Raw genomic sequence first — 20,898 nt, 5'->3', positions numbered from 1 at the left:
TTTTTAGGTCACATACTCTTGTTTCACTCAGCTGGTAAACCAGGGAGTAGGTATAAACACAATGTCTCCAGAAATTTGTAGACAGCGATGTATCAAGGGAAGGACAAGAACAGCAAATAAATCTGCCCAAGCCAAGAAAGATGATGCTAGTAACTCCCAGAAAGGGGGACTTCAACTCTACAGCAGCACCTGGAAGGAGTGTCTGGACTCTGGAAGGACCCTGAGCACAGCACAGGAGAAGGGCCTGTCTTTGGTAAAAATACCAGGCACCACAATGAGTTGCTATGTCCTGTTTAAAGGATAGTGGCACAATGCTGCAGTATATTCACATCTATTTCACAGTCCTAAATTTCTTTTTTTGTCCACTCGGAGCAACTCTAAACTAGAATAGAAAATGTAGAAATTAGTTCAGGACTTGTTGTTCGTAAGCGCAAATTTATTATTTATTCTACACACAAACCTAAAATCAAATCTCCTGATCATAACTGTCCCCTTTCTTTCAGTATGAAATATTCGTTATACAGCAACCTTGATCCCAACTCTGTGGATAACGTAAGTCTATAATCAGTATCTTCATTTTCAGTGAAGCTAGTTGTCTGATGCGCTTTTTCTAAAAATGCTGCCAATATAACTATTGATGTTGAAGAAACTTACAGTGATGTAAGAGTACTTGGAAGTACTGTATTGCCTCTTCATATAATTATTTTAAATGTTGTGTTGGCAACATACCTTATTTTCAGATTGTTTTACAGCTAACGTATGTATCGATTATGAGATGAACTGCATCCAAAAGACAAACTAATCTTCATTTGCAATTTTTCCATATAATGGCCTCTGTAATATATTAGTATACAGCTTTATTCTGCTCTGAAAAATAGACAATTATGGATGACCATCATTCCTTGGTTTGCATACCCTGAGTATTTGGGCTTCAGGCAGTGGACTGGGGGTGGAACGCCCTTGTGCAGCTGTTATTTCTGCCGATGGTCAGCTGCTACCTTGCACATGCCCTGGGCAGCACTGGAGGCCCCTCGATTGGAGCCGTGCTGGCACCTCCCCTAACTGGTCCCAACATTTCTTTACTCTTCGATCTCATAGTTGCTAGAAATGAACCTCATTCCCCAGCATTTAATTCTTTGAAAGGTGCACATGATATACATACACCATGGTTGCTCCTGTAGCCTGAAATCAGAGTGGCCCTACGGCATGAACTCAGTTAAACAGGGATTTTTGCATTTCCAAAAATTTTACCTTCTCCCAAACAAAGAACAAATCATGTTAAAAGAATTAAATTAGCCAAGTTGTATACCTTTATCCAATAGCACAAAATTAATTCCACAGGATTTTCAGTGCTTTTTAAATAAAACTAAATTAATTACTTTTTATATAATATTTTCAGTAAGTTAGCCAGTAAGTGATAGATAAAGTAAGAAAGCCACTATATTATTGGCCTGATGGTCACAAAGCAGGATTAGACACTGCTTATTTAAATACCATAACTATAGTTCTCTAAATGATAATAAAAATGGCAGTTATATTTGCAGGTAGACAACATCTGGGGTTTTTTGCAGAGGATAGGGTTAATTTTTTTAAATATATTTCACAAAATCTGTAGAAGTGCACGTGCAGGTTATATTTTTTTTAAAGTTTAATAGTTGGCATACACATGCTATTACTTTTTAAAATCAGAACAGTATGTCAACATTAAATTTGTTGGAATAAAATACATAGAAAAAAATTGTTGGAGACTACACTAAAGCAAAACAGATCTTCATAAGAAGGAAAGATCCTAGCTTATGATTTATTTAATCGCTGAACTTCTAACAACTACGTTTGTAAAGTTGAGTCACGTTCATTTGAGAAGCAAATTAAATGAAATTTCTGTAAAATAGGTGCAGTAACAAGTTCTGGCCTCAAGAGGGCGATATATCACCATGGCTAAAAGTTTTCCAAAATGAAGGAAAAAACCACTTTTTACTAAAATAGAACAGATGCTGTTTGCTTGTGGGTAACTGCTAAATATATTGACCTCTGCTGTATCATTGACATGACTTAAGATATAATGACCACGATTCCCCCTCAAAACGTTTAATTCAGCATTTCCTATTATTCAAGGCTAATTGGATAGAAGAGGTTAAGTCTGTCACCTCACAAGAGATATTATAATTCTTTGACCTATGAACTTGTTTTGCAGTTAAGATTTCTGAGTTTAAAAACAGGGAAAATGGTGATTGCCACTATTCGCTACATATGGCAGCAGTGAGGAGAGATTAAGATTCGTCTCTTTTCTTTACTCCATTATTATTCCTCTAGTTTCCTAATTTAGCCTCCTGTTATGTGCTTGATTCTTGTTCACCTGCAGTCTCCAAAGAAATCCTGTCACTATTAGTTCCTCCATTAATTGCTTTTCTTTTGCCTCCTAATTCATCTACCCTCCCTTTTAAATAGATTTTTTTTTCAGTGGTCTCTAGTGGGCATTCCTTTACACCCTCTTTAGACCCTAATTCTGAGTTACCTTCTTCACCCCCAAATTTGGATATGTTTACAGAATAAAATAAAAACAATCCCCGGGCTTTTTTCTTTCATTGTCTTATTCTTTATTTTTAACCCCAGAAGCTTCACTGTTTCTAACAAATTTACTATTTTTTTTTTTTCTTGTTTTCTGTACCTCAGCAGAGCTGTAGGAGATTTGCACTGCAATGCATAGATGAGATTGACCCTAGTTTGGACTTACTTGAGCCAATTTCATGCTAGCTGCTATAGTTCAGTTGCTGCTAATAGTGCAGCAGTATTTACATTTTAAATCACCTTGAGCACAATGAGGAAACATTCATGTAGTCAGATGCTGGCATCAGTAGGGAAAAAGCAATTAGTAATATTAAGTTACTGTGACTTGAACATCTACACTGTCTGCTACCAAAAATCTGTTTGCTTGTTGGTTCTCCCTCTGTCAGCCTGGAGAGTTTCCAAACATTGTCCAAGGGAAACCAGAGGCAAATCTAGCCCTCATTCTGGTAACCTTACTTGACCTGCATGAGAATCAACATTCAAAATAAGTCTTTACTAACAATAAAGGAAGACTCAGATAAGATTCCAGTTCGATTTGCTAAGGACAGTTCAGCTGTTTGTGAGGATTATCACCTGTGCTCCAAAACCTAAAGCAAGGACGAGAAAAAAACTTTTTGCCTTCCTGGTTGCTTTCAAGATAACTTTCAAATACCTGCGTAAGCATACAGACAGTCTGAAACAAGCCTCTGAGAGACAGTTTCCTGTCCATGTTTACCACAAATTATATTCACTCTGATGCCTAATGATGACAACTATGATTTAAGAGTCAGCATGATTTAATGTTTCATTCCTGATCATAACATACTGGAAAGGATGAAGGAATGAAAACCAGTTGCTGTCAAAACATATAAAGATGCACAAGAAGAAAAAGATGTGAACATATTTTGAGGAGTTATACAATAATCTTACATAAGTGGACTTGATCTTTCTTCTCAGGTCAATCCTCTCTAGACCCTTGAACATTTCTCTTGCTCTGACTCATCTCCAGCACGTACACGTTTTAAAGCAATGATGTGTTAACAACAGTAGATAGACTGGAATTTGATTTAGGTAGAAGTTAGTGGCAATGTATTATTTAAATAATTAAATATTTAGAATAGAGCATGGTGATTTTGGTATACTGTATCTTTCTGGAATATCCTGTACTTCCACGCAGAAGATACATAAAACATAAGTATCTAAGAGCATAAGTATATTATGTAACAGGACAGCTAGACCTTAAAACATTGGGAAAGGCATATCACTATGAAAATATAAAGCGATGAGCATTCTCTTTCACCTCTACATGTTTACCATATTTAAGGGAATATTAGAAAACACAATTTTAAATACAATAGTTTTCTGTTTAATAATGGTGCCACTTCAAGGAGCTCTAACATCGATACAGTAACTAGTTAACAGTGTAGCTCAGATGTTATCTCAAACTCTACAAATCACCCTCTCCCCAGTACCTGCACCCTATAAGACAGCAGTTATAGAGGATTCAGTCCTGAACAACACAAGAAGATTCCTCTTAAACCGCCATACGCACCTTAAAGTAAATTCCCAGTAGCAACTTGAGTCTTTCTGTATGTGTTTTGAAAGCTAGTGCTGTCACTGAAAGCTTCCAAACCTATTTCAGTGGCTTCTGAGTGCCCTTCTCTACCTCCATCAGAAGCCACTGAAAGCTTCCAAACCTATTTCAGTGGCTTCTGAGTGCCCTTCTCTACCTCCATCAGAGAACTGGAAGCACTAAACAATCCCAGGCAGTAAAGATTGTCTCTGCACTGATAGAAAGGAGTCAATCATAAGATCATCTTAAAGTCGATACTAATTGGCTCTCTAAGTTATTGCTGTGTCCCTTTTAAATCTGGAGCCTCTATTGGCTTTCCAGGTAGGTCACCTGGCACCCACTGTTCACCTTCGAGCCTGTCCTTTGCTACAGTGAGAGCAGGAAGTCCACCTCTTACAGTTTTCCTGTTCCCTCTCTCCATCTTCAGCTCTGCTGCACCCTTTTGCCTATTAGCAGAGATCCAGCAGGTAAGAAATAATACTTGACCAATTTCTAGTAAGTTTCCAGTTCACAAATAAATAATGTGGGTGGCTCTGGTACAGGCTTGTGGCTAGTCTTTTATACAGCTGATTAAGACATGACTCTGGGTTGTAAAGCCAATGGTCACTTAAAGCTGATCTGAGTGACTGTATTAGAATAGAAGAGGAGGGCTCACAGAATCATGTATGCAAAAGCAGCTCTTCCTTGGTTCATCTAAGCTATTAGTAGCCATCCCTGAGCTAAGATGTGGTATCCAACTATGTACACAACAAGAGAGAACTGGGAGCCTTTTTTGCAGCCAAATGTCTCACATCAGATGTGAGCCAAGCATTGGATGTAGACATATCGCTTACAATCGGTTCTAAATACTAGTAAAGACATACCCTCAAATCAATGCTACTAAGATTATTTGTGAGCAGGTTTTTTTCTGTTTCTCTCTCTCCTTCTCTCTCTTTTTCCCAAAAATTATTTGGAATAACTTGCCAAATACTGAATGTAAAAAAACCCTGATCTAAAACTGCTTACTGCCAAATCATTCTGAGGTCTTTACATTGGAAATTCAAACAGTTCTGAACAAGCACATGCTTCACAATAGATCTGTTTCATTAAAGAAGCATAATTCCTGCAGTCAGTTTTAGATGTAAAGTTACAAATTCAGAATCTGCACAGCTTACATAGAAGTTGCTGTTTTTGCGAAGATTGCTGGTGACAAACTCGCTCAGACTATTTGTGGTAAAGCAAATGCCAAAGAATTGGAGGAGCTGTTTAAAATTCAAGCAAACTGCTAGGAACTAAGTGTTTTGGAGGAACAGAGGGTTCACTGTATTTCAATATCATCTTCTAGTAAAGAAGGATTTGAGTAAAAGTGAGAGTTCCATATGTATACTACATTACTGCTTAATAATAGTTTAACCAGCTTGAAAACTGAGGGATGGGCTTTTGAAGTAGGGGAGTATCATCAGACTCAAAACAACAAAGCACAGACTTGACTCTCAGTACAAAATGTGAAGTGACATTTTCAATTATGCTGCACAAAGTAGTAAGACTGCTGAGAAAACTGCAGAGTTGCCAAGGAATTTCTGGATCTGATACCTCTTTCACTTATTGTTTTTTATAAACTGGTCATCAACCAAGAGCAGTATTTCAATCTACATTGTATGAAGCAGTATAAGTAAGATACAGAGATGAACAATTTTTGGCAAGCACTCTATCTATTAGGAAAAATATGCAATCTATTTATTTTAAGAGTGTATTAGAAGCACTGTTACCAAGTCACTGAAAGCAGGAGGGCTGAGGGGAGCACTACAACACTTCAAAAATCCTTTATCTGGTAATCCAAAGTAAGCCAGTCATGTTCCCTGTTGATTATCTTTGCTTTTTCCGCCTGTTCTGTCATTACTGATTTCGGTTCTATGTTTTTTCTTTGCTACCAAGTCCCATCAGCATTATCAGTTCCTATCAGTTGTTCGCTACCTTAGCCCCACAGCCCAAACTTCGTTTGTCCTCTATGCATGCTTTTCCCCCTAATGATGAAAACTACCTCCAAACACAAATAAACTTTGCTTCCCCCTAAGCAATCCAGCTTCTGCCTTAACTGTACTGGTGTGTTTTCAGTCCATTCTCTGCCCAGAAGCAACTCTGTCCCCTTTCAATCTAAGCAATATAAATTCTTTCCCCTTTGTGTCAGTTCTCCAAATATTTTCTAATCAACTGGCTCTCCACTGCCCAAATGGACTCCCAGCCGTATCTCCAATGCAAACTTGCTCTACCAAGTCCATTAACCATTGGCAGAAGCCTACCGTTTAGTCACCTTTTGTGACTACCCTCTAAAAATGCAAATTTTTCCTACCCAAACACACAAGCTATTTGTCCCACTAACAAGTTTAGCTCTGATATTGAACTCTCCTTTGTAGACTGCACTGATCCTTAGTTCCTCCGAGACAGGAAAATTATTCCCATTACTCCAATAATTTGGAAAAGGGGTCTTTAATCTCTGCTCCATGGAGGCATCCTGGGTTCAGAGGGGATAAATGGTTGCACGAGGGTGAGGGGGTCCCTGACTGGGTCCTGGAAGGCAGCAAAATCTTTTATCTGGCTCTTTGCTGTAGGATCCCTGAGGCATGCTCTAAACCACAGCAGAAAAACATGGAGAGCAGCATTATTTTGTTCCCTTAGCACATCAAGAAGGTGGGTAACCGGTGCCAAGACAAAATAGAGAGCCAATGGAGTTGAGGGCAAATTCATGAAATGTGATGAGCTAAAAAGATGGGATCGATAGATACCAAATTACTTCTTGCAGAGGAAATCCAGCTGCCTCTTACAGAAATGGAACCTGCGATAAAACAAGCTATAAGTCTGTATAACAGGAAAAAATCGGCAATTTGCTCCATACAATTAACCCTGGGGCCTGCAAAGCAAACACATCTTCATTTAAATGGAGTGTCTTGCAAATGGTTACATTTCTACCCTTTGTAATAATGCCCTTAAAAATCAAGTAGACAGGATTATCAGTGACCACAGATTACAGCACAAGGATGTCAGTATAGTCAGTCTAGTATTGCTTTCTAGAGAAGGAAATAAAAATGTCTGAACAAGTTTTTTTATTATTATTATTTTCTTCACACAAGATGATTGAAAATGTATTGTCATTAGATCAGCCCAAGATCAGTTTTTTCTTCTGATTTTTCAGTTTGCACATACAAATGGAGGGGGGGGGGAGAAATCAATTATTACGATAATTTTAAGGAAAACGTAGTTTTCTTCCAGAAAGTAAACCTTAAAGCATTCTGAAACTGATACTATGGAGTCCTAGCGTTACATAGGAGAAGTGTAAATCGTCCATCTTCTTACAGCAAAGAACTCTTTACCTGTGAGAATGATGTAGTCATATCTTTTTTCCCTCCAGTTAGTATAACAGAAACTACAGAGCTTAATCTGCATTCTAAAAATACATTTAGGGTAGCTACTAAAAGCTGAACTATACTATAACAATAAGAGGAACATTCAGAATTTGGTATCACTCGTTCTCACATTTAACTCCAAAGAGTAATTTCTGAAACATACAAGGAACTGCCACAGAAATTGTTATGTACCCAGAATGGAGATACCCAGTACTAAAAGCATAAGAAACGTGTGCCAAAGAATTAGCTGCAGTGCAAGGCAAAATACGGCAAGGGTATGCAATATGTATTGCAAAGCAAGAAAGTGATCGTATGTAATAGCGAATAGACCAGTCAACCAGAATTCTGTTTGTAGGTAGACAGATAGATTAACAGCATGATAATACCCATGCAAGGACATCTGCATAATTTGCAAGTACGAAAAACTACATCAGCTTCTTCACAGGACTGTCCTCCATATAACTGAGAAATTAATAAGGCTTCCAATAAATGCTTTAGCATATGTTCAACAAATTGCTTACTATCAAGGTATTACCAGATTTATACTAATTCAAAATTATTCCCATCATAATAAAATCCTGAAACATCCTTGTTTGCCCTATTACCTAGCTAAAATATGACTTTCAATGATTTTGAGGCTGCCAGTCATTTCTAAGCTGTTGTTATCCCAAAATGAAAAACTGAGTTATTTTAGTTTTGTCTTACAATCTCAATAAATAAAATACATTAGGCTAGACATTTGCAACAGTGTAACTAGATTACTAATGGGCATAGGCATGCTTCTTCTATCCTTAATTAAGTTCTCATTTTGAGATCTGACTTCTTCAGCACAAAACTACTGCTAACAAAAGTAGTGTTGAATTATTGCTAAGACATGTATTCATGCAATTAGGAAACTCCTTCTTGAGTTGGAGACTTCTTATTAAATAACAGGATTAATGTAAATGCCAAATGACGATAATTGAAAAAGCAATGGCACACTTTTGATACTCTGCTTAGGGAATTATGAAACAGGAGATCTAGCAAAAGAAAGGACTCACTTATGACACGGGTATGGTATTTTTAGTTAGTCTTTTTTTTTTACAATACTTCATAACATCACATAAGGGAGGAATTTTCTATTTTTCTACTACTTACATCAATTTAAAGTACCTCAGCAAGGCACCATAGTGTTACTGAGGCAGAATTTACCTTGGTAAGAGCTCTTGTAGTGAAAAATTGGTTCTTTACTAGTCTTACAAGCAGAAGAGATAATTACTAGCAGCAATGGAAAAACTCAGGTAAATAAGCAGATTGGAAAAACCTTATATTTCTTTAAAACATTATAATAGAATCATAGAATCGTTTAGGTTGGAAAAGACCTTTAAGATCATCAAGTCCAACCGTTAACCTAGCACTGCCAAGTATTATAATTGCTTTGCAAAATATTTCAAAACTTTTCTCTTAGTTATTGTTATTCACCATTCAAGAAGTACACTTTCAAGCCATTTAATGTAGCTAGCATAGATCTTTCTGCATGAAATAAATAGAAAACTTTCTTGTGTGCTGCTTTTAAGGGCCTGGATCTCTGAGCTCTCTCTCTTCCTAGCAGTGCTCTTTGCATCTGGTCTTCTTCCTGTTTAAATCCCTTCTACGCTGAGGCCCTTCCCACAACATACTTCATAAGATTATTTTCAAACTCCATGATCAACGCTTCCCAAACATTCATCACAACCAGGAACACTAAGAAATTGTAGAAAAAGCAGCGTCAGCAGTAGCAAAGTTCCTCAAGGACAAGAGCAGCAGCTGTAATCACTAGCTAGAAGGGTTTACTCTGGCCGGAGAACAGCTAACTACCTTTAATTGCTGTCAGGAGCTCAATCCACTCTCCAGAGGAGGTGGGAAGAGGATGGGTATGGAGAGGAAGCAGGTGTTTACAGCTGCAGCCAGTTGTTACAGCTGGTTCTTATTCCTCCATCCTGTCAGGACTGAACTGCAGCTGCAGGGAATCACACAAAGACAGATGACCCCCCAAAAAGAGAATTACCTTTTCAAAAAGTTTGAGAAAAATACACATGATGATTTGAGAGGGTGATGCAAAATGTTTCTCTGCCACCTGCTTCTTGCTAAAGGGATGCTAGTCAGCGTCTAGTGGAGGGAGCTGGTCCCTAGACCCTCAACAATTCCATTCCTTAAACAGGCTCTTGTAGTACCATTTGAAAGACAGCATCTTACGTATTCACAAGCAGCAGCTTTGATGGGATTTGTTGCTTGCACAGAATGAAGGGCTCTATCTGTCAGCTTCATCTGGACTAATTTTCAACACTACATAAACGTAAGCACAGAAACAGCTTACATTTATGAAGACAGTTTTTTCATCAGAGTCCAGAAGATGAACCCCATCAGCATGGAGGGAACAACTTGAATCACTAAGCGCTGCCCTTTAGAGCTGTTTCAAGGCTGACAGCTGCTGCTCCCTTCTTTGTTTAAGAAAAAAATTTCTCTTTCTGTGTTTTCTACCCTAACTTTATACTCAAATATCTCTAGCTCAACTACTTTTCTGCTAGTCATAATACTTCCAATGTCTTCAAAAGTTAAAGAAATTACACATCGTAAGAAGCCTTTACCGAAGGTATAAAACTAAGTCCTCCTTTTTTCTTAGCTCTTACAGAGCTTGGTAACACGGAAGATAATGCAGATAGCAGATTTAGCATTTAGATGCCAAGATCACCCTTTTAATGCATATTTCCTGAATTTTAAAGGATTTTGAAATCTAGTAGAGCTGGAGCTTTCTTTTCTGACAGCCATTTTACTAAACTATATTGAAGACTGTCATGAAATTTTCTGAAGAAGAGTTCTCCTCTACAGTGGCCAGGAAGACAAACCAATCAGGAAAGTGAAACAAAAATTTGCTATGAATGGAAGCTAATAATTATATGACTGAGATTGCTAGGTCCTTATTTTATTATTCCTTCAAATTCACCTCCCTTTCCAATGTTTATCTTTTTTTTCAAAAAGATCTCTCATAGTGTTAACTACTGCAAACATTTCCACTTTATAAAGAATAGTTAATTCTGAAGAAGTGGTGTCAGAAGCCAAGAAAGAAATCCTATCTCATCTGAAGTTTAATGGGATAGTATATTACCATTATTGCTCCAGCATATTGCACTATTAAATTGTCATTATTTAGGAAGGATTATTTAAGTTAAAAAAAAAAAAAAAAAAAAAGAGAGAGAGAGAGAGAAAAAAAAAATAAGATACTATGCTTAGTTCCACTGGAGGACTGGAGGGGAAATAATCACTGCAAGGGAAGAGAGTTGATTAAAAAGAAATGCAGTTATTATACATCATACGACAGGAATCAAGAAAATGATTCCTCTGTTCTTGGACTAAAGCAATTCTTTTTTATAAAGAAAATAAGCAGATGATATTAAGTATAACTTCATTCAAATACAACAAAGATCCCTGATTTTCCAATGTTTATCTTTCACTTAATGCAAAAAATAACTTACAGTGTACCTGATCTTGGCAAAAAGAAGGTCTATTACTAAAATACTGTTTTGCCAAGTTTAAAGGCATTTGTGTAAGTAAAATAATGTAGACAAATTCTGTATAGCTAGTTAACTGCGGTCTATTATAATTACAATGATCACTGCTGTTCTCTACTTCTAGCAGTCACTAGATGAGACTATTTTCATCATTAAAAGAAAACAAGAAAGCAGCTCCACCCCTGCCCACAGCTCCATCTCCATATATAGGCTTATCATGAACACAGCAGAAGAACATAGGATTGTTGCCTTACCTCAATTTTTTCCCATATGGTTTCATAATTCTCTTGATGTTGTATGTCTTGCATCAGTTGATGAATTAAAGCTGATTTATTTGAGGCAGAAGTCTCATTCTCAGTGGGCTGAGTGACAGCAGTCCTTTCTGACTTTTCTTCGATGTACTTTTTAATGCAAGATACAGGCATACAAAGATCTTCATCAGAGAGAATATCACTGAGAGGCCCAGATTCAATACTGTCACCTAAGGAGGATACTATATCACTTGAAGAGCTTGGTGAAATTCTACCCATTTTTTTGTGCTTTTTTGTCTGGTACGTTGGATACATTTCTGAATCTGAGTTCATTTCTGACAGCTCCCAGTCATCAATGTTTTGAATGGTTTCTCTTCTGGGCTTTTGGGGCAGCAACTTTGTCAAATTTTCTAGTTTTAAAGCTAATACTTCAGTCTGTTTGAGATGTGAAGGAAGTGCTAAATATTCATCAGATCCATACCAGACCTCACCATCACTTTTTTTTTGAGTATAGCTTGGTGTTGAGGAGAAGCTTTTATTATTCTTTCTTCTCAGTAGAAGAGGTGATGAGTTGGTAAGCTCAGAACCAGCTGAGGAAGCATTCTTTTGGCTACGTGTTGGTGAACTAAAAGGCTCAGTTTTACCGTGTGATTGCCCATTTGGGTCTCTCTGGTTACAAGAATCTGATGATGCAGAAGAATCTGTTTCCGTCTCTTCCAGAGACTGAGAGTTATGAGAAGTAATTCCATTTTGTAGAGAAGAACGTCCTCTTTTTTTGACTTGTATTGGTGGAGCCGTTTTACACATACCTCCAGGTGTTCTGCCAGCTTTCACTTTCTCTGGAGCATCATGAGACTTCTTGTGCTTTGATTTTTCTTTACAGGTGTAGAAAGTAGACTTCCCTAGACTTATGGGACTATCCTTAAAGTGATTATTTATTGTGTACTCTAGATTTCTGTCACCTATTGTATTTAAGCAATCGTATGACTGACTAACTGCAGATGGACTGTTAGTGTAGGGTGACTGTAAAGCTAGGCAAAGCTTGGACCTGTCTGGTGGATCTAACAATGAGGGTGTACTTCTACTCATTTCATTTTTAACTATCTGAGAGATTTGCCTTTTTAAATCATTGGCTTCCATATAATCTTTAAACACATCGTCTTTCAGAAATAGACCTCTTTTTGGCAAAGTAGGCTGCGTAGGAGAGTCTTCATTATAGTTAAAGCAGTCTCTTATGGATCTCTTAGGTGTTGAGTTTTCACAGTGAGTGTGTTTGATTTTTTCACTGGTGTGCTGTGGAAGATTGCATTCTGATTTCTTTAATGTGGAAACTGGTTTGCTGTCAGCAGGTAAAACACCATCTTCAGAACAAGGTCCTTTAGAAAGAGAGGAGTTCGCAGAAGGAGATAGCGAGAGCTCATGTGGTGCTTCCCTGTCTTTGCTTTCTTCTCCATCTTCTGCTGAAAGAGGTACATGGGTTTCTTTCTCATTTAATGCTTCATTACACTGGGAAGCAATGGAATCAGTTGCTACTGCAAGTAAACCCACACTTCTGATAAGTCCTGGAAAGTCCTTATCCATCTCACTGTAGTTCCAGGATTCAAATGATTTTGCTTTCCCTTGGCTGGAGGTCATATCATCCAGAGCACCAAGCAAATCCTCACTAGGACTGTAGTCAGATAGTTCAAATGCAGTAATACCACAATCCAGTGACAAGTAATTTTGAGAACATTTGATAGTTAACTGTCCAGAATCATCAATTTCGGTTAAAGAGTCAAGACGGTCCTGAAATAGACAAAGAAATGGTACTTTTTTAGGAGATTAATTTTCATACACAGCACATACAAAGTAATGAACTATCAGCTTCTATGTTTCACTGCCTAACATCTAGAAAAGAATTCATCACTGACCTGCCCATTTTTGCAATACCCTGGAGATGAGCAAACCATTCTAAAGTATTTGTGAATTAAAAATGGCAGTAAACTGAAAAATGCTTAGTTTCAGTCTGGTGCAGCAAGTTACCTAAAAATAGCAGCTCACTTTGGTATTGGTATTCTGCTCCTTAAATTCTGCTCTCAGTTCTACCTGCTCTGTAGGGGGGACTCAGAAATTCCATTCAACAGACTAGTAGTATTTCCTGTGTTAACTACCTCAAACAGGAGGGAGGGGATCTTGGGGACTGCTGTGTATATCAGCCACCTTGTTAATCTTATGTTCTCAGAAACCCATGCTGCTCTATGATCTTTCAGTTGGTTGCCAGAATGTTTTTTCCAAGAAACATCTAGCAATGACAGACATTTCTTCCCATATTTATGAGACAGAGGTTGCTAACTACATTTCACTTTTCTGTAGCATTATCAACTGAGAATTTATCTGCTGGATATTTGGAGTACAAATGGAGAACAGCTCATGGAAAAAAAACTATAGTCGGGAACCCTAAAGCTCTGGCCTGCCCTGTCCCCGTGTCAGCATTTTCTCAATGGAAGTCCTTCATTCTCAGAAACACAGACCTATCTGGAGGAGACTATCTCAGGTGGCAAATAAGACTTTAAGATCAAAGTCAAAATAATGTTTATAAATATTTTGGTGACACTAAAAAAATCTGACTACATTAAGATCCAATAGCAGCCTGACAGATAACAATCACAGAAAAATTATGTTTAGTCAACAGTTTATAAGTGTATTTTTAGTAGATGATTTAATGTTCTAACATCTAGGCAGAACTCAACTATTTCCAGATCCCAGCACGTAATTTGAAACCTGAATGTAGGATTAAATAATTCTGAAACAATTTCTGTTCTTATTTACACTGGTGTACATCTTAAGTAACTCAATGAAACTATCTAGAACAAGAGAAATTGGCAGAGATGTCAGTTGGACAAAAGAAACTGGAAAGCAAAATTAAAAATAAAAAAGCCAACATTAGTTCACATGCTTACAGAAACTACTTTAAAAACATCATAAAGTGCAGAAACTCATGTTTTGGGATTCTAACTTTAGGTGCCTAAATCAGTATACTGGTCCTTCTACCAGGTTTGGTTTTCATAATAGAGTTTTTTAAAGAAACTCTTGCGTATCTGCAATAGGTTCCTGTCTGAATTATCCTCTGGAGCAGCTTGTCTCACTACACTGCCTAAACCCATAGTTTAAGGACCTTAGGCATCATGCTTGAAGAAGGTGCAATAACCCCCCAACCTCTTCATCTCACGATAAACCACTTGGATTTTGGTCTGAACAAGAATAGTCTCAATAAAGAAGGCTATTGTTTGCCATCTTCTATAAACATATAATGTTTGAGCCCTGTACTCTGTCCACACCACTTGCATTACTCAAAGTAAAAATATAAAAAATCCTCCAGCTAAAAATATTATTTATAGAAAAGACAGATTAGAAAGTTATTTATCAACCATAATCTTGGACACTGAAAATATCTTTTATTCAGCACTTTCTATCCAGATGTAGAACCTATGCCACAAATTGTACATTGTCAATAGTCTGGAATTAAAAGGGGAAGTTTCTATAAATCTGTCAAATTTATATTTTGGAACTGCATTTATTAAGGAAAATAATGACTAAACAATGATCAGTATTACAGCTGCATTTTCCCTCTAATCTCAGGAAAATATTAGAAACTGTAAAACCATATATAAATCAAAACCCTTTCCAAGGCCCTAAGGGCCTTCATTTCTCCTGAATAATGAGCTCCATTGCTTCATCTCTTAAAAAAGTGTTTATTAACATTAATAAAATTTACAATCACATGCATTAAACCATCTTGCTTGGTCATTTTCCAAGCAGCCTCTTAAATGTGTGCTTTGGAGGAGCATTATTTAATGCCAGTATTACCATGTTTTTATTATTGTTTTTATTTCAGAAAAATATTACATTTAGTTATTTGCATGGCTACCAATAGGAATACCTTCGTTCAAAAAATTTGTCCCTTTTCACATAGTAATGCTTCCTGTAAACCTCTGTAGGCTGTTTCAAATACCTTCTTGTATTTATATTTAAACCAGCACGATTCTGCATTTTTTTTTACTCTTTCAAATCAGCTAATTTAATTTGTAAGATATTTTGTGACTTTACCGGCTGTTTGAGAACATCAGGATTCACTGTATTTAACATAGCCTTGTATTGATCCTTTCCTGGCTTTATCAATTGTGAAATAAAACTCACAGGTTAGATTCAGCTGGACAGAACTCTGGCTGCCCAGAACCTATTTTTCTTTCCTTCTTATCTAATTCTGGGTAATTCCTGAAGGAGAAATGGTCCTTCAAAATCTTACCTTTCCAAAGATTTTTATTAAAAAAAGTATTTTCTTAATTTGGCATCTCCATCATGGCAGGCAGCTCGTCTCACTGGTTCCTCTATTTCCTCCAAGCCATGAAACTTTGTGTGCCCTTTCCTGCTGGCACCTTATTCAGTATGGCACTGCTGAGATAGCCGAAAGCACAGTTACTGCCTGCCCAGTTAATGAGCTGGGCTCTCAACCAAGCCAATACAGCCTGTGCTGTACACTTTCATGTTTTGGTAGCTGCTCTACCAGTGTTATCCCTGTTCCTTACGTTGAGGCTAGCTTGTGCATTTATGTGTGTTACAGCTACAGTGTAAATACAGCCCAGGCAGGACAGTGGCACTGTGACTGACTGTGCAGTCTATGAACTGAGAGAGTAGTGAACATTAACGAGATGAGACTGTCTCACTGAACACGAAAGAAACCTTGGCAGGTCACTTCTTCCATGGAGCTCCTCAGTTAACATTGGCAGCCAAACTGCTCTTCACCATTACACAGAAGACAGCTGACTTAAGGAGCGAGCCAAACATTTTGTGAAGTGATAGGTTCATGGACTACAGAAAAGCATAGCATTTGCTGTACTGGTTTAGATCAGATTTCCGTCTAGCCCAGTATCCTGTCTCTGCATCAGTTCTAAACATTTTCTGCTAGCTGAGCTATAAGACATGGGTATACATACATGGCCCTTCCACACACAACATTTCTACCCACACTCCCAGCTTCTACCAATGAGCAGCACAGGGACTTCCTCATCTGGAGGTTATAATTCCTCCTATCTTTGATTACTTTTCACATTTATTTTTTGAACTTCTTTCCACTTCTAAGTGTCCTACGGTAGTGAATTCCAAAATAGAAGTCTTTGTTGTGTGTGAAAGTTTTCCTTCTATTCATTACAAACCAGATGACTTCTCAATCTTAGGAGAAAAAAATACGCTGTCATTCCCAGTTCATAATCCCCAAGGAGTACTGAAAATTAGGACAATGGTTCTCCAAGGGACGGTTATCTGTATGGGCAAAAGTTCTTAGGTTTGCTCAAACAGTCTCACTATTCACTTATGCATGAAAATCCCTAATGGATAACACTTGCATCACGAAGCACTTACTAGTCCCACAATGTAGTCCTATCTGGGAAAGGATATGGGGAAAACACCAAAAAAAAAGGTAGGTAAGAGTAGATACAATTGCCTCTACACTACATTTTATTTATTTATTTATTTTCATCAATAAAGCCACTACCATTATACCCAATGAAAAGCTTTAATAAATACTCCAAGGTTAAAAACTGTAGAGCAATTTCTGGGAACCTATTCAAACAACAGAGCAGAAACTTAATATTAATATTGTGTCCCTGCTATTGCTAACCATTAATTACATCAAATATTATTTATGTTTTAGTTGGGGTGGAAAAAAAGGTTTGTGTCAGGATATATTGTCTTTTTTATTACCATATAAGCCTATCTGGCAACATGTTTTTTCCCCCCTGAAAAATAATCTATCCTTCCCCAGTCAGTCCTCCCTTGTATTGGAGGGATGTTTTTTATAGCAGTTGTAATCAGATCCAGATGGCACATTTCCTGTTTCTTAGTGTCTGAATCTGCCCCTTCCTTATGTCTTGAAATCAGCACGCTCATGTCATAAAATAATGACTTCAGCCTAATTCACCACTCTGGATATTCAGACAAAGGTGGATTTCCTTCAGACCGGCCAGAGAAGGTTTACCAGCAACAGCAAAGCAGAAACTGAATCTGAAGCACCAGGTACGTATACATCAGGAAGAGGGGGTGCGGAAGGTGGGCCTGGGCATATCTGAGTATTGATTTCAGGACCACCCACTCTGTTGTGTCAAAGACAAATATAAAACCCAACAGGGAGCAGAGAAATATGCACATTCTCTTTAAACTTGAGTGATCTGAAATTCAGGACATGTTTAAGGGACTTCTGAATTCTTCTGTAACGCAGGTCACAGAATCTCACTGCACTGATCTAGGGGCCTCTTTCTGTAAATGTATCTAATCCTAACAAAAGGATTTTATCCTAATCTTAGGACTTTGAGCAAATGAAGAATCCTCTACACGTTAAGGTATCTCTTATTAACCGTTAATTACCCTAACTATTAAAAAAACGCATCTTCTTTCAGTTTTAAAATTTGGGCCAGTAGTGTCCTTCTAACTAAGCTGATTTAGTAACGATAAATTCAAAGGAAAAGGTATTTTAGTCAAATGAATCCAGATTTACAAAGCATTCACATGTGTGCGAATTTGACACCCCGTTAGAGTAAAAAATGTATGATTCGTGCATCATTGTTTCTCAGACAAAATGTGTGACTCTTTAGAGGCATGTTGTAGAATTGCCACTCAAACAAAATAAAGTCCATGCTCTCTGCTTTAAAGCAATACTGACCTAGTCTGGAAAGTGTTGGAAAACATTGTATAAGCTTCGGGTTTGTGTATGCAAGAAGGGAAATGTCTAAGCTTTTCATTGAAGAATTCATTGCACATAAAAATTGAGCTATGAATTGGATATGAACCTTGAATGCACGAGTGACCAGACCAAGGACTTTGGACCAGATGCACCTCTGTAAGTGTTTTCGATCCTTTATGAAAAGTATTTCAATCAGGAGAAAATATTGCTAACCACTAGCATGACAATTCTGAAAGCTGACCTTAATTTGCTTTAATTTGGTTCAACGAGAACAGATATCAGCTGAAGATATTTAAAACACAAAATTAGCAAAATATCTAGAAGACAAGTAAGCCATCCTTAAAATTATCATCCTAGCAATTTTAAATGTGCAACAGGGATGAGCTGCTTCAAATACAGATGAAATTCTCAAAGCTGAATTTAGTTACTATACCTCCTTAGTCTCTTCAGAAAATGCTTGCAGAATATCAGTCTGCCTGGTGTAGTTTCCATTGGCGTCTTGTAGTCCCTGGAGAATACGCTCTCTCAGAACCAGAACAGAAACACGTAGCTGGTGCCAGAGTAGTTGTACTGTATGGATATCGACTATCACGTTGACAGAGTAAGACAGAAGCTTCAGGGAAAACTCAGTCTCTAGTAGAGCATGAATTTGTTCAACATGATCAGATATATCTTCACAAATATCCTGTAATGGAAAAATAAAATAGATATTTAGCTACAGGCATGGTCCTTTTATGGATCAGCTCTACTTTTCATGTACTTTTTATTAAATGCAGAATAGATTATTTCAGAGAGGAAAGATAATGTAATTAATACATCCAGGGTTCTCTTTTTTTTTTTTTTTTATTTATGGCAATGCTACAGCAACTGAACCAGCAGCTGTCCTGTTTGGCAGGACTGCTCAGTAAGAGCTGCAGAGACAGCATACAATAAAGAAGGATGGCACAACAAGATCACATGAATCAGAAACAGAAAACTAACACTGTAAAGGGACATCCTAGAAGATGGCAATAGGAATGAAAGTGATAAGATTGCCACAAGCAGTCTTCCTCTCTGCCTCTTCCCCCCACCCCCAGTTAAAATGCAAAGAATCTGATCTGTGCCATCATCAAGAAAATTCTTTTGGACAGAATTTACCTTTTAGTCTAGCCTTTATAGCCAAGTAGGGCCAAAGTCTGGGATAGACTTAATGTGGATAAGCTGTTTCTGAGATCCATTGCTGACTGCTGTGATGAGAGGGCGCTAACTTTTGCATAGTCTTGTTCTGGACTCAAAATTGAACAGAAGATGATGGGTGGAGAAGGAGAAAGAGGGAAAGCAGAGAAGCTGTGAACAGTTGTATTGAGAAAGCAGAAAAGAAAATATAAGTTACCAGGTTATAAAACTAAGGTTTTGATGGGATGGTATTCTCCAAATTTAACAATTAATGTTCCAGATTTCTAACCTGTGCTGCATAAAGTGTAAAATCTTTACAATCTAGTCTTAATTATCTTTGTGAAAGGTAAGTTACAAGACTAAAGAATATTTAGGCATGTACTACTGAGTGAAAAACACTGCTTGATAACAAATCTGTTTGAAAACTATGTGTAAAAAGCACGTTATAAACAAGTAAGGAAATGTGATTAAAATACTGAAAAAAATTTAACACTGGATCCTAGAAAGTTTTTTTCCTACATCTGTGACACATATTTAAAGGTGAGTCAATAGCATATTTTAAATCCAAGACTTATTTCTTTTAAAAAAACATAAAGAAATCATATTAATTCAAACCTTCAGAAATGTCCTTTTTAGGTAAAGGGTAGTACATGCATAACATCAATAAAAATTAGAATAAACAACATAATTTTGATTCATTTCAAATTTGCTATTGAAAAAATTCTATCAGACAATTACAATGAAACCTTATGTCTCTGATGATACTCTTGTGGTTTTGTACAGCAGCAGAATAACAAAAAAAAAATCAGTAAAGCTGGTTCATTCTAAATTAATAATACAGCACAGTAATTTTTATCGGTTCAGATTTGACATCTTCAGTCTGAAAGTAAAGCTGAATTATTGAATATGTAATTGTATGTATGTAACAAATTAAACGAAAATCAAATCCTTAGATAATTAAATAATTTTAGTACAACAGATAGAACAATATTAGCCCTTGAGAAACTATTATGGTTGAGTACTATCAGTATCAGTAGTTACTCATTTTAATAAAGCACTGACAGCTAAATCAAGTCCCCTGCAGGAGTAGCTCTCAGAAATGCCAGAGGTGAGCACAAAACATTGGAGTTTCAATGAGCAGAGTTTTGGGGCTGCCTTGAGAGAGAGGCAGTATCTCTTCCCCTCTATCCTCAGTCCCCTTGTTGTGACAACCAGCATCTATATTTGCAAGTACAAAACACACAGCCTCGCCTGGCAACATGTAGGGCTGCAAGTGCTCAGGGCTTCAAATATCCACACACTTCCAGGTGAGCAAATGGACACTCTAGTTACCAGATTAGTGTGCTAATCTAATTCTACAGACACACAGACAAAGCTAAAACTCTCAGAAAAATCTTTCCCAAGCTTTGGAAAAGGTTATTATTAGTCATTTATGCAACTGAAACTTGCCTGAAAAGCACAGCGGTATTTCTCTGTTGTTTGAAATGTTTTAAAGAATATTTTTAGTGAATTAGTTTGCCAATTTGCATTCACTTCTCCAGTGTTCTTCATGTCTTTTTCCTCTTGGCCACAAAGCAGTTTAATTTTAATTTCAGGGCTTAAAAAATAGGTTGTTGCCCAGTAACTGTAACTTTCTAAATTAGACTCAATCTATAGAAAAATACTTAAATATTTTCAGTTAGACTACTCATGTGAATAAGCTTAAGTTTGTGCCAACCTGCAAAACAAGTTTTCATTATTTTCCAGCTTC

At 37.2% G+C, this 20,898-nt stretch overlaps 1 protein-coding gene across 2 annotated transcripts in view; it reads right to left on the bottom strand.

The window, feature by feature from the left end:
* Positions 1 to 20,898, bottom strand: part of AKAP6 (A-kinase anchoring protein 6) — a 292,127-nt gene that overhangs the window by 176,048 nt on the left and 95,181 nt on the right. For both annotated transcript variants that reach the window (XM_087747148.1, XM_087747149.1), the window contains exons 3-4: positions 18,427 to 18,678; positions 11,282 to 13,063 (exon numbers count right to left, since the gene is read on the bottom strand). In XM_087747148.1, the coding sequence (XP_087603274.1) occupies positions 11,282 to 13,063; positions 18,427 to 18,678 (2,034 nt within the window). The remainder of the gene's footprint in view (positions 1 to 11,281; positions 13,064 to 18,426; positions 18,679 to 20,898) is intronic.

The sequence above is a fragment of the Nipponia nippon genome, unplaced genomic scaffold (genome assembly GCF_047370975.1).
Source record: "Nipponia nippon isolate SJK-2023a ecotype South Korea unplaced genomic scaffold, ASM4737097v1 scaffold_11, whole genome shotgun sequence".
NCBI classification, from domain to species: domain Eukaryota; kingdom Metazoa; phylum Chordata; class Aves; order Pelecaniformes; family Threskiornithidae; genus Nipponia; species Nipponia nippon.
The sequence above is the reverse complement of the archived record's forward strand: the minus strand, read 5'-3'. Positions and strand labels throughout refer to the sequence as shown.